Source organism: Coregonus clupeaformis, chromosome 40, assembly GCF_020615455.1.
Source record: "Coregonus clupeaformis isolate EN_2021a chromosome 40, ASM2061545v1, whole genome shotgun sequence".
Taxonomy (NCBI): domain Eukaryota; kingdom Metazoa; phylum Chordata; class Actinopteri; order Salmoniformes; family Salmonidae; genus Coregonus; species Coregonus clupeaformis.
Window position 1 is genome coordinate 32318507 of NC_059231.1, and position 12136 is coordinate 32330642.

The window sequence follows — 12136 nt, forward strand, 5'->3', positions numbered from 1 at the left end:
AAAGATGTCTAGAAATGTATACGTTTTGTGCTCTTGTAGAAGCAATCACTCCCCTATTGCTGACTACAAATGATCTATAACTGGGCTAATAACACATTTTCTCCATTGTTTTTGATGGTAGGCCACTCTGGTAGACCTACATTATGATCAAATAGCCACAGCAGCCTACTTGGCCACTGTTAAAACTGTAACTTAAAGCGGGTACAGCCTCAGTGTTCATAGTAAATGCGCGTTGGAAGTTGCACAGAAACTGCAAACTTAATGATGGTGTTGGAATCGTGCTTGGCCACGCAGTCGTGGGTGAACAGGGAGTAAAGGAGGGGACTAAGCACGCACCCCTGGGGGGCTCCCATGTTGAGGATCAGCATAGCAGATGTGTTGTTGCCTACCCTTACCACCTGGGGGCGGCCCGTCAGGAAGTCCAGGATCCAGTTGCAGAGGGAGGTGTTTAGTCCCAGGATCCTTAGCTTAGTGATGAGCATTGAGGGCACTATGGTGTTGAACGCTGTGCTGTAGTCAATGAACAGCATTCTCACGTAGGTGTTCTTTTTGTCCAGGTGGGAAAGGGCAGTGTGGAGTGCAATAGAGATTGCGTCATCTGTGGAGGCGATGTGCAAATTGGAGTGGGTCTAGGTTTTCTGAGATGATGGTGTTGATGTGAGCCATGACCAGCCTTTCAAAGCACTTCATGGCTACGGAAGGGTCGGTAGTAATTTAGGCAGGTTACCTTGGCGTTCTTAGGCACAGGGACTATGGTGGTCTGCTTGGAACATGTAGGTATTACTGACTCGGTCAGAGACAGGTTGAAAATGTCAGTGAAGACATTTGCCAGTTGGTCAGCGCATGCTCTGAGTACACGTCCTGGTAATCCGTCTTGTTAATGTTTACATTTTTACATTTTAGACATTTAGCAGACGCTCTTATCCAGAGCGACTTACAGGAGCAATTAGGGTTAAGTGCCTTGCTCAAGGGCACATCGACAGATTTTTCACCTAGTTGGCTTGGGGATTAGAACCAGCTACCTTTCGGTTACTGGCACAACGCTCTTAACCACTAAGCTACCTGCCACCCCATGTTGACCTGTTTAAAGGTTTTACTCACATCGGCTACGGAGAGCGTGATCACACAGTCGTCCGCAACAGCTGGTGCTCTCATGCATGCTTCAGTGTTGCTTGCATATAATTAATTTAGCCCTTTGTAGTCTGTAATAGTTTGCAAGCTATGCCACATCCGACGGGCATCAGAGCCGGTGTAGTAGGATACAATCTTAATCCTTTATTGACACTTTGCCTGTTTGATGGTTCGTCGGAGGTCATAGCGTTATTTCTTATAAGCATCCGGGTTAGTGGCCCGCTCCTTGAAAGCGGCAGCTCTACCCTTTAGCTCAGTGCGGATGTTACCTGTAATTCATCGCTTCTGGTTGGGGTATGTACGTACGGTCACTGTGGGGACAACGTCATCAATCTACCTATTGATGATATCGGTGAGTGATGTGGTATACTGCTCAATGCCATCGGATGAATCCTGGAACATTTTCCAGTCTGTGCTAGCAAAACAGTCCTGTAGCTTAGCATCTGGGTCATCTGAACACACAGCCATGCACACAGCCATGCAATGTCCATACAGTGGCTTGCGAAAGTATTCACCCCCTTGGCATTTTTCCTATTTTGTTGCCTTACAACCTGGAATTAAAATGGATTTTTTGGGGGGTTTGTATCATTTGATTTACACAACATGCCTACCACTTTGAAGATGCAAAACATTTTTTCTTGTGAAACAAACAATAAATAAGACAAAAAAACAGAAAACTTGAGCGTGCATATCTATTCACCCCCCCCCCCAAAGTCAATACTTGTAGAGCCACCTTTTGCAGCAATTACAGCGTCTCTTGGGGTATGTCTCTATAAGCTTGGCACATCTAGCCACTGGGATTATTGCCCATTCTTCCAGGCAAAACTGCTCCAGCTCCTTCAAGTTGGATGGGTTCCGCTGGTGTACAGCAATCTTTAAGCCTTTGACTAGGCCATTCCAAGACATTAAAATGTTTCCCCTTAAACCACTCGAGTGTTGCTTAAGGAGTATGCTTAGGGTCATTGTCCTGCTGGAAGGTGAACCTCCGTCCCAGTCTCAAATCTCTGGAAGACTGAAACAGGTTTCCCTAAAGAATGTCCCTGTATCCATCATTCCTTCCATAAAGCCCAGCTTTGTGGAGTGTACGGCTTAAAGTGGTCCTATGGACAGATACTCCAATCTCCGCTGTGGAGCTTTGCAGCTCCTTCAGGGTTATCTTTGGTCTCTTTGTTGCCTCTCTGATTAATGCCCTCCTTGCCTGGTCTGTGAGTGTTGGTGGGCGGCCCTCTCTTGGTAGGTTTGTTGTGGTGCCATATTCTTTCAATTTTTTTATCATGGATTTAATGGTGCTCCGTGGGATGTTCAAAGTTTATTTTATTTTTTTACCCAACCCTGATCTGTACTTCTCCACAACTTTGTCCCTGACCTGTTTGGAGAGCTCCTTGGTCTTCATGGTGCCGCTTGCTTGGTGGTGCCCCTTGCTTAGTGGTGTTGCAGACTCTGGGGACTTTCAGAACAGGTGTACAGTGGGGGAAAAAAGTATTTAGTCAGCCACCAATTGTGCAAGTTCTCCCACTTAAAAAGATGAGAGAGGCCTGTAATTTTCATCATAGGTACATGTCAACTATGACAGACAAAATGAGAAAAAAAATCCAGAAAATCACATTGTATGATTTTTAATGAATTTATTTGCAAATTATGGTGGAAAATAAGTATTTGGTCAATAACAAAAGTTTCTCAATACTTTGTTATATACCCTTTGTTGGCAATGACACAGGTCAAACGTTTTCTGTAAGTCTTCACAAGGTTTTCACACACTGTTGCTGGTATTTTGGCCCATTCCTCCATGCAGATCTCCTCTAGAGCAGTGATGTTTTGGGGCTGTCGCTGGGCAACACAGACTTTCAACTCCCTCCAAAGATTTTCTATGGGGTTGAGATCTGGCTAGGCAACTCCAGGACCTTGAAATGCTTCTTACGAAGCCACTCCTTCGTTGCCCGGGCGGTGTGTTTGGGATCATTGTCATGCTGAAAGACCCAGCCACGTTTCATCTTCAATGCCCTTGCTGATGGAAGGAGGTTTTCACTCAAAATCTCACGATACATGGCCCCATTCATTCTTTCCTTTACACGGATCAGTCGTCCTGGTCCCTTTGCAGAAAAAACAGCCCCAAAGCATGATGTTTCCACCCCCATGCTTCACAGTAGGTATGGTGTTCTTTGGATGCAACTCAGCATTCTTTGTCCTCCAAACACGACGAGTTGAGTTTTTACCAAAAAGTTCTATTTTGGTTTCATTTGACCATATGACATTCTCCCAATCCTCTTCTGGATCATCCAAATGCACTCTAGCAAACTTCAGACAGGCCTGGACATGTACTGGCTTAAGCAGGGGGACACGGCTTGCACTGCAGGATTTGAGTCCCTGGCGGCGTAGTGTTGTCAGGGGTGCTGATGGTGGGTGTGGTGCAGGAATCAAGCGCAGGACGCAGAAGCTTAGTCCAAAAGACTTTAGTGAGTTATTCACGTAATACACGAGAACCATAAGCCCGGAGGCGAAATAAAGGCGCACACAGGCGTCAAACAAAAGGCGCACTCACATGTGCGAAAACCTCTCCAAACAACGGAGGGAAGATACGTAGCTCAGAACACCAAACAGAGGAGCAATCACACACAACACCCAACACACACAACGAGAACTAAATAGGACACTAACGAGGACTAACTAGACACAGGTGTACAACATCAAGACAAAACCAAACGAACATGAAACATAGATCGGTGGCAGCTAGTACTCCGGGGACGACGACCGCCGAAACCTGCCCGAACAAGGAGGAGGAGCAGCCTCGGCCGAAACCGTGACAAGTGTGTTACTGATGGTAGGCTTTGTTACTTTGGTCCCAGCTCTCTGCAGGTCATTCACTAGGTCCCCCCGTGTGGTTCTGGGATTTCTGCTCACCGTTCTTGTGATCATTTTGACCCCACGGGGTGAGATCTTGCGTGGAGCCCCAGATCGAGGGAGATTATCAGTGGTCTTGTATGTCTTCCATTTCCTAATAATTGCTCCCACAGTTGATTTCTTCAAACCAAGCTACTTACCTATTGCAGATTCAGTCTTCCCAGCCTGGTGCAGGTCTACAATTTTGTTACTGGTGTCCTTTGACAACTCTTTGGTCTTGGCCATAGTGGAGTTTGGAGTGTGACTGTTTGAGGTTGTGGACAGGTGTCTTTTATACTGATAACAAGTTCAAACAGGTGCCATTAATACAGGTAACAAGTGGAGTACAGAGGAGCCTCTTAAAGAAGAAGTTACAGGTCTGTGAGTGCCAGAAATCTTGCTTGTTTGTAGGTGACCAAATACTTATTTTCCACCATAATTTGCAAATAAATTCATTAAAAAACCTACAATGTGATTTTCAGGATTTTTTTCTTCTCAATTTGTCTGTCGTAGTTGACGTGTACCTATGATGAAAATTACAGGCCTCTCTCATCTTTTTAAGTGGGAGAACTTGCACAATTGGTGGCTGACTAAATACTTTTTTCCCCCACTGTATGTATACTGAGATCATGTGACAGATCATGTAACACTTAGATTGCACACAGGTGAACTTTATTTAACTAATTATGTGACTTCTGAAGGTAATTGGTTGCACCATATCTTATTTAGGGGCTTCATAGCAAAGGGGATGAATACATATGCACGCACCACTTTTCCGTTATTTATTTTTTAGAACAAGTATTTTTTTTCATTTCACTTCACCAATTTGGACTATTTTGTGTATGTCCATTACATGAAATCCAAATAAAAATCCATTTAAATTACAGGTTGTAATGCAACAAAATAGGAAAAACGCCAAGGGGGATGAATACTTTTGCAAGGCACTGTAGACCGCAGAGTGCTGAAGTGCATAAAAATCGTCTGTCCTCGGTTGCAACACTTACTACCGAGTTCCAAACTGCCTCTGGATGCAACATCAGCACAATAACTGTTCGTCGGGAGCTTAATGAAATGGGTTTCCATGGCCGAGCAGCCGCACACAAGCCTAAGATGACCATGCGCAATGCCAAGCGTCGGCTGGAGTGGTGAATCACGCTTCACCATCTGGCAGTCCGACGGACTAATCTGGTTTTGGCGGATGCCAGGAGAACGCTACCTGCCCCAATGCATAGTGCCAACTATAAAGTTAGGTGGAAGAGGAATAATGGTCTGGAGACGTTTTTCATGGTTCAGGCTAGGCCACTTAGTTCCAGTGAAGGGAAATCTTAACGCTACAGCATACAATGACATTCTAGACGATTCTGTGCTTCCAACAGTTTGGGGAAGGCCCTTTCCTGTTTCAGCATGACAATGCCTCTGTGCACAAAGCGAGGTCCATACAGAATTGGTTTGTCGAGATCGGTGTGGAAGAACTTGACTGGCCTGCACAGAGCCCTGACCTCAGCCTCATCAGACACCTTTGGGATGAATTGGAACCCCGACTGCGAGCCAGGCCTCATCGCCCAACATCAGTGCCTGACCTCACTAATGCTCTTGTGGCTGAATGGAAGCAGGTCCCTGCAGCAATGTTCCAACATCTTGTGGAAAGCCTTTCCAGAAGAGTGGAGGCTGTTATAGCAGCAAAGGGGTGACCAACTCCATAGTAATGCCCTTGATTTTGGAATGAGATGTTCGACAAGCAGGTGACCACATACTATATATATATATATATATATATATATACACAGTGGGGAGAACAAGTATTTGATACACTGCCGATTTTGCAGGTTTTCCTACTTACAAAGCATGTAGAGGTCTGTAATTTTTATCATAATTACACTTCAACTGTGAGAGACGGAATCTAAAACAAAAATCCAGAAAATCACATTTTATGATTTTTAAGTAATTAATTTGCATTTTATTGCATGACATAAGTATTTGATCACCTACCAACCAGTAAGAATTCCGGCTCTCACAGACCTGTTAGTTTTTCTTTAAGAAGCCCTCCTGTTCTCCACTCATTACCTGTATTAACTGCACCTGTTTGAACTCGTTACCTGTATAAAAGACACCTGTCCACACACTCAATCAAACAGACTCCAACCTCTCCACAATGGCCAAGACCAGAGAGCTGTGTAAGGACATCAGGGATAAAATTGTAGACCTGCACAAGGCTGGGATGGGCTACAGGACAATAGGCAAGCAGCTTGGTGAGAAGGCAACAATTGGCGCAATTATTAGAAAATGGAAGAAGTTCAATATGACGGTCAATCACCCTCGGTCTGGAGCTCCATGCAAGATCTCACCTCGTGGGGCATCAATGATCATGAGGAAGGTGAGGGATCAGCCCAGAACTACACGGCAGGACCTGGTCAATGACCTGAAGAGAGCTGGGACCACAGTCTCAAAGAAAACCATTAGTAACACACTACGCCGTCATGGATTAAAATCCTGCAGCGCACGCAAGGTCCCCCTGCTCAAGCCAACGCATGTCCAGGACCGTCTGAAGTTTGCCAATGACCATCTGGATGATCCAGAGGAGGAATGGGAGAAGGTCATGTGGTCTGTTGAGACAAAAATAGAGCTTTTTGGTCTAAACTCCACTCGCCGTGTTTGGAGGAAGAAGAAGGATGAGTACAACCCCAAGAACACCATCCCAACCGTGAAGCATGGAGGTGGAAACATCATTCTTTGGGGATGCTTTTCTGCAAAGGGGACAGGACAACTGCACCGTATTGAGGGGAGGATGGATGGTGACATGTATCGCGAGATCTTGGCCAACAACCTCCTTCCCTCAATAAAAGCATTGAAGATAGGTCGTGGCTGGGTCTTCCAGCATGACAACGACCCAAAACACACAGCCAGGGCAACTAAGGAGTGGCTCCGTAAGAAGCATCTCAAGGTCCTGGAGTGGCCTAGCCAGTCTCCAGACCTGAAACCAATAGAAAATCTTTGGAGGGAGCTGAAAGTCCGTATTGCCCAGCGACAGCCCCGAAACCTGAAGGTCTGTATGGAGGAGTGGGCCAAAATCCCTGCTGCAGTGTGTGCAAACCTGGTCAAGACCTACAGGAAACGTATGATCTCTGTAATTGCAAACAAAGGTTTCTGTACCAAATATTAAGTTCTGCTTTTCTGATGTATCAAATACTTATGTCATGCAATAAAATGCAAATTAATTACTTAAAAATCATACAATGTGATTTTCTGGATTTTTGTTTTAGATTCCGTCTCTCACAGTTGAAGTGTACCTATGATAAAAATGACAGACCTCTACATGCTTTGTAAGTAGGAAAACCTGCAAAATCGGCAGTGTATCAAATACTTGTTCTCCCCACTGTATTATATATATATATATATATATATATATATATATATATATATATATATAATTAGATATACAGGCTAGGAAGTTGACAAAGTTAGCATTATACAATCTCCAATAACACATGAAAAGGCACTTATTTAAACTCAACAAAATGACACATGGAAATGGGAACAAACTGCATTTATAGCTGAGGAAGGGAGAGGAATGGTGATTGTCAGAGTGAGTTCAGGTGTGGTGAGTTGGCAGTAGAGGGGGCATGTCCAGAGGTTAATTAGAAAGTTTGGGGAATGACATGACCCTTCAGAACACATCCATACCAATCAGGATTTGTGATGCTGCCTTTCTAAACCATTTAATATTTATAATTATGGTCTCAAATGACACTGATTACATTGGACTCACTGGACTGAAAGCATTATCCCACTATTACCCTACATTATCCTGGCATTATCTTACCTAAAGATCACCATAAGCTCAGCCTGCTATTAGCAACATGCTCATGTTCCTCCTATCATTTCATACTATGATTGACTAGATTCATATAGCATTTATTTCCCTGTCCTATATTATCTTAGTCACATTTCACCCTTTGCGCTCTCCTGGTTTTGCTTTGGCAATTTTGAAAAAGCAGTCTTCCCAAATTGCAGAGAAATCACATGGTCTGATTAGACTTTGTTTGGCAAACAAACGCTTAAGGATGAAGGTCATTAGAGAAACACAAACAATGAGAACATGAGAACGAGTTATTACATGTTTGACCTTAAGGGATACCTTTTCTGTTATTTGGACAGACTTTATATGTTGGCTTTTCACATGGCATGTGACATGCATAGCTGTATTTACCATCACCTGACTAATATGTAGTTGATAATCTGTTTGGTAATGTTTTAGATTAGTATTCTAACAATGTGTACATAGCGAGCAGTGTGTAATATTTTCCATGGTGAAAGGATGAGAGCGGGAGTGGTCACTGTGATGTGGGCCAATCACCTTTGCCATCAATGCTATGCAGTCATGGAAAATAACTGCAATTTTTCCACAATTATTTGATGTGGGAAGTACAAGAGATTATCCTCTACCTGTTGCTGTTGGTACTATTTTAACGCTATAATAAAGCCCATATCCCCTGGTCCACTGCCTGTCATGTTTGCGTAAAACACGTTGCATTAACGTTGTAGTCACATTGTTTATCCCTAAAGGTAGTCAACCAGGGACCCTAGCACACACAGACACGCATGCACACACACATGCACATCACACACACTGTTAGTTACAAGGGTTTTCTCACTGGTCCTCCATTCTGGAACTGTCTACCCCAATTTCACAGATGTTCACGCTGGATACAACATAATTCTCGCTCCCTATCCCTCTCTCTCTCTCCTCCCCTCCGCCCCCAATCTTTCTCTCTCGCTCTCCTTCCCTCACTTCCTCGATCAGGCATAAAAACAGGGTGAAATCAATAATCTCAGGCTGGGAATGACACACTTGGCGGTTTTAGAGGCTGCTTAGCCAGCCCTGGCCATCCCTCTGGGGAAATCCACTGGAGATAAACCTTTACTGTGTTAACATGAGAGGGAGAGAGAGAGACAGACAGACAGACAGACAGACAGACAGACAGACAGGCAGGCAGGCAGGCAGGCAGGCAGGCAGGCAGGCAGGCAGGCAGGCAGGCAGGCAGGGCAGGTGTGCTAGTGGAGCTGGAGTGGATATCAGACCTGGGTTCGAATACTATTTGAAGTCTTTTCAAATACTTTATCTAGGTTTTGATTGAGTTTGCTTGCCGCAATGGAACCAATAGAATAATCCTAAAACTGATAAACTGACCATTTGATAACCAAGGCAGGCTAGAGCAAACGCTTCAAGTATTTCAAATAGTATTTGAACCCAGGTCTGGCTGCTGGGGCACGCTGGAAATAAGTGGGCTATAAAACCTTTAGGGATTATACAGCACACACTGCTTATACTAGACAGTGTGGTCAGAGGAGACCACAGTGAGATTCCATTATAAAGTGTTGGTCTTTTTCCAGACACTGGATAATAGAATCACAAGGGTCCCTCCCCCCCCAAAACGTGATTCAATGTATTAATGTCAATGTCATGTTTCATAAAGAGTATTCTATGCACATATTGGATGGGAGTCCGCTGTGTGGTTTGTGTGGATGTGTGCACCCATGCATGCGTGTGTGTGTCTCCTATATCTTCCACTTCACCAGAATGTGTCCAAATATATAGAACTCGTATCTCTGTCTCTGTTTCTGTAGGACTTCCTTGGCCAGGCGTTCTGTACGTTGGGAGAGGTGGTGGGATCGCTGGGCAGCCGCATGGAGAAACCTCTCGTGTGAGTAACTCTGTTCCTCCATTTTAAACCAATTAACTCTAACCTCTGACTCCAATTATACGGTTTCACTCTAACCTCCAGCCTCCATGCTATACAACATCACGACACTCACATCTCAAACCCATATACAGTATGGTCCTTTGTAGCTCAGTTGGTAGAGCATGGCACCAGGATAGTGGGTTTAATTCCCGGGACCACCCGTATGTTAAATGTATGCATGCATGACTGTAAGTCGCTTTGGATAAAAATGTCTGCTAAATGGCATAATTGGCAACAAAATAAAAAATATTCTATAAAGATTCTATATGCAGGCTAACCCTGACCCAGTTCTAATGGCATTCACTCACCTGATCATTATAGATTTTAGACCCACACACACAATTATAACTCTGGTTCTCCATTTTACATCATCACTTTAACCCTGACCCTTGATCTACTTCTCATGGCTGTCATTCACCTGTCATTTATTCTGAAATATTTACATCCACACACACAATTACTTGTGCACGTTCGTTTATTGTCGACATATCAGTCTTTGACACACAAGACAGTGTGGGATGTCCATGAACTGTGTAGTATTATTGACACATTGTTCATTGTCATAACCTGAAGACAAAAAATACCAATAAACACACTTTCTCCCATATATACAGTGCCTTCAGAAAGTATTCACACCCTTTAACAATTTCCACATTTTGTTGTGTTACAGCCTACATTTAAAATTGATTAAATTGAGATTTTTTGTCACTGGCCTACACACAATACCCCATACTGTCAAAGTGGAATTATGTTTTTAGAAATGTTTACAAATTAATTAAAAATGAAAAGCTGAAATGTTTTGAGTCCGTAAGTATTCAACCCCTTTGTTATGCATGCCTAAATAAGTTCAGGAGTATAAATGTGCTTAACAAGTCACATAATACGTTGCTTGGACTCACTCTGTGTGCAATAATAGTGTTTAACATGATTTCTGAATGACTACCTCATCTCTGTAACCCACACATACAATTATCTGTAAGGCCCATCAGTTGAGCAGTGAATTTCAAACACAGATTACATCACAAAGACCAGGAAGGTTTTCCAATGCCTCACAAAGAAGGGCACCTATTGGTAGATGGGTAAAAATAAAGCAGACATTGAATATCCCTTTGAGCATGGTGAAGTTATTTATTACACTTTGGATGGTGTATCAATACACCTAGTCACTACAAAAATACAGGCGTCCTTCCTAACTCAGCTGCCGGAGAGGAAGGAAAACGCTCAGTGATTTCACCAATGGTGAGTTTAAAACAGCGTTTAATGGCTGTGATAGAACAAAACTGAGGATGGATCAACAACATTGTAGTTACTCCACAATACTAACCTAATTGACAGAGTGAAAAAAAGTCTGTACAGAATAAAATATTCCGAAACATGCATCCTGTTTTCAACTAGGCACTAAAGTAATACTGCAAAAAAAATTGTCATTGTGTGTAGTTGGGTGAGAAAAAAAGTCTAGTTTTTGAATTCAGGCTATAACACAACAAAATATGGAATAAGTTAAGGGGTATGAATACTTTCTGAAGGCACTGTATGTGACCACACTCCTCTCAGCTCATGCATAATAGCCAGTTATGAAATTACAGCCTACAAACCCACTTTCTCTAGGTTACTGGGTTTACTGCTGAACAGTCTGCTGCTATCGCAGGTCAAAAAATCACCTGGAGGTTTACTGTAGGAGGGAAATCACTCACTAATTCAAAGGCATAACACAAGTCTTTGAGCACTGAAGTAACGAGGCTGTTGGGAACATGCATTGAGGGTGGAGGTGTGTGTGTGTGTGTCTATGTGTGTGTGGTTTTTAACACCACTCCCTCATGGTGGGTTTTCCTGTTAACAGCAGGTGTGAGCTCATGCTCTCTAATGAGATGTTTTCTCACACACAGACACACACACACACGATAATGCTAACGCAGATGCTCATTACTAGAATACTGCTAGTTTATGCCTTTCTCTCCTCTCTCTTCCTCACATACATTGTGTTACAATCCCAGTCTCGTTTGTTTGACTATAGTTAAAGGAAAAATCCACTCAAAAACTATCTTCTGGTATTTTTTTCATTAGTCCACTGTTGATACAGTCCCAAAATGTTTTGCATGTCAGCAGTCAGGTTTTCAAGATATTAAACTTTCAAGAAGCAAAGTGTCAATTGCCACATCATCATGCTGATGCAAAATGCCAAAAAAAAAAAAAAATATTGAGTAGATTTTTGAGTGGCATTTTCCTTTTAAAGAATGTCCACTTACTGTAGCTATTGGAATGATCAGTCAGTCTCACCCTAGATTGTGTGCTGAGATTGTCAAACCTGATCCAAAGTACAGCATCATACAGTTGCATAGTTCTGTACTATAGGAACACAAAGTACGTATCATACAGTTAGTTGCATA

The 12136-nt window shown here is 43.1% G+C and overlaps 1 protein-coding gene across 1 annotated transcript in view; it reads left to right on the forward strand.

Annotated features, from left to right (window-relative positions):
* The window catches only part of LOC121555134 (copine-8-like), a 141496-nt gene that overhangs the window by 52013 nt on the left and 77347 nt on the right, over positions 1–12136 (forward strand). Inside the window, exon 6 of the mRNA XM_041868936.2 lies at positions 9634–9710. Within this exon, the coding sequence (XP_041724870.1) occupies positions 9634–9710 (77 nt within the window). The remainder of the gene's footprint in view (positions 1–9633; positions 9711–12136) is intronic.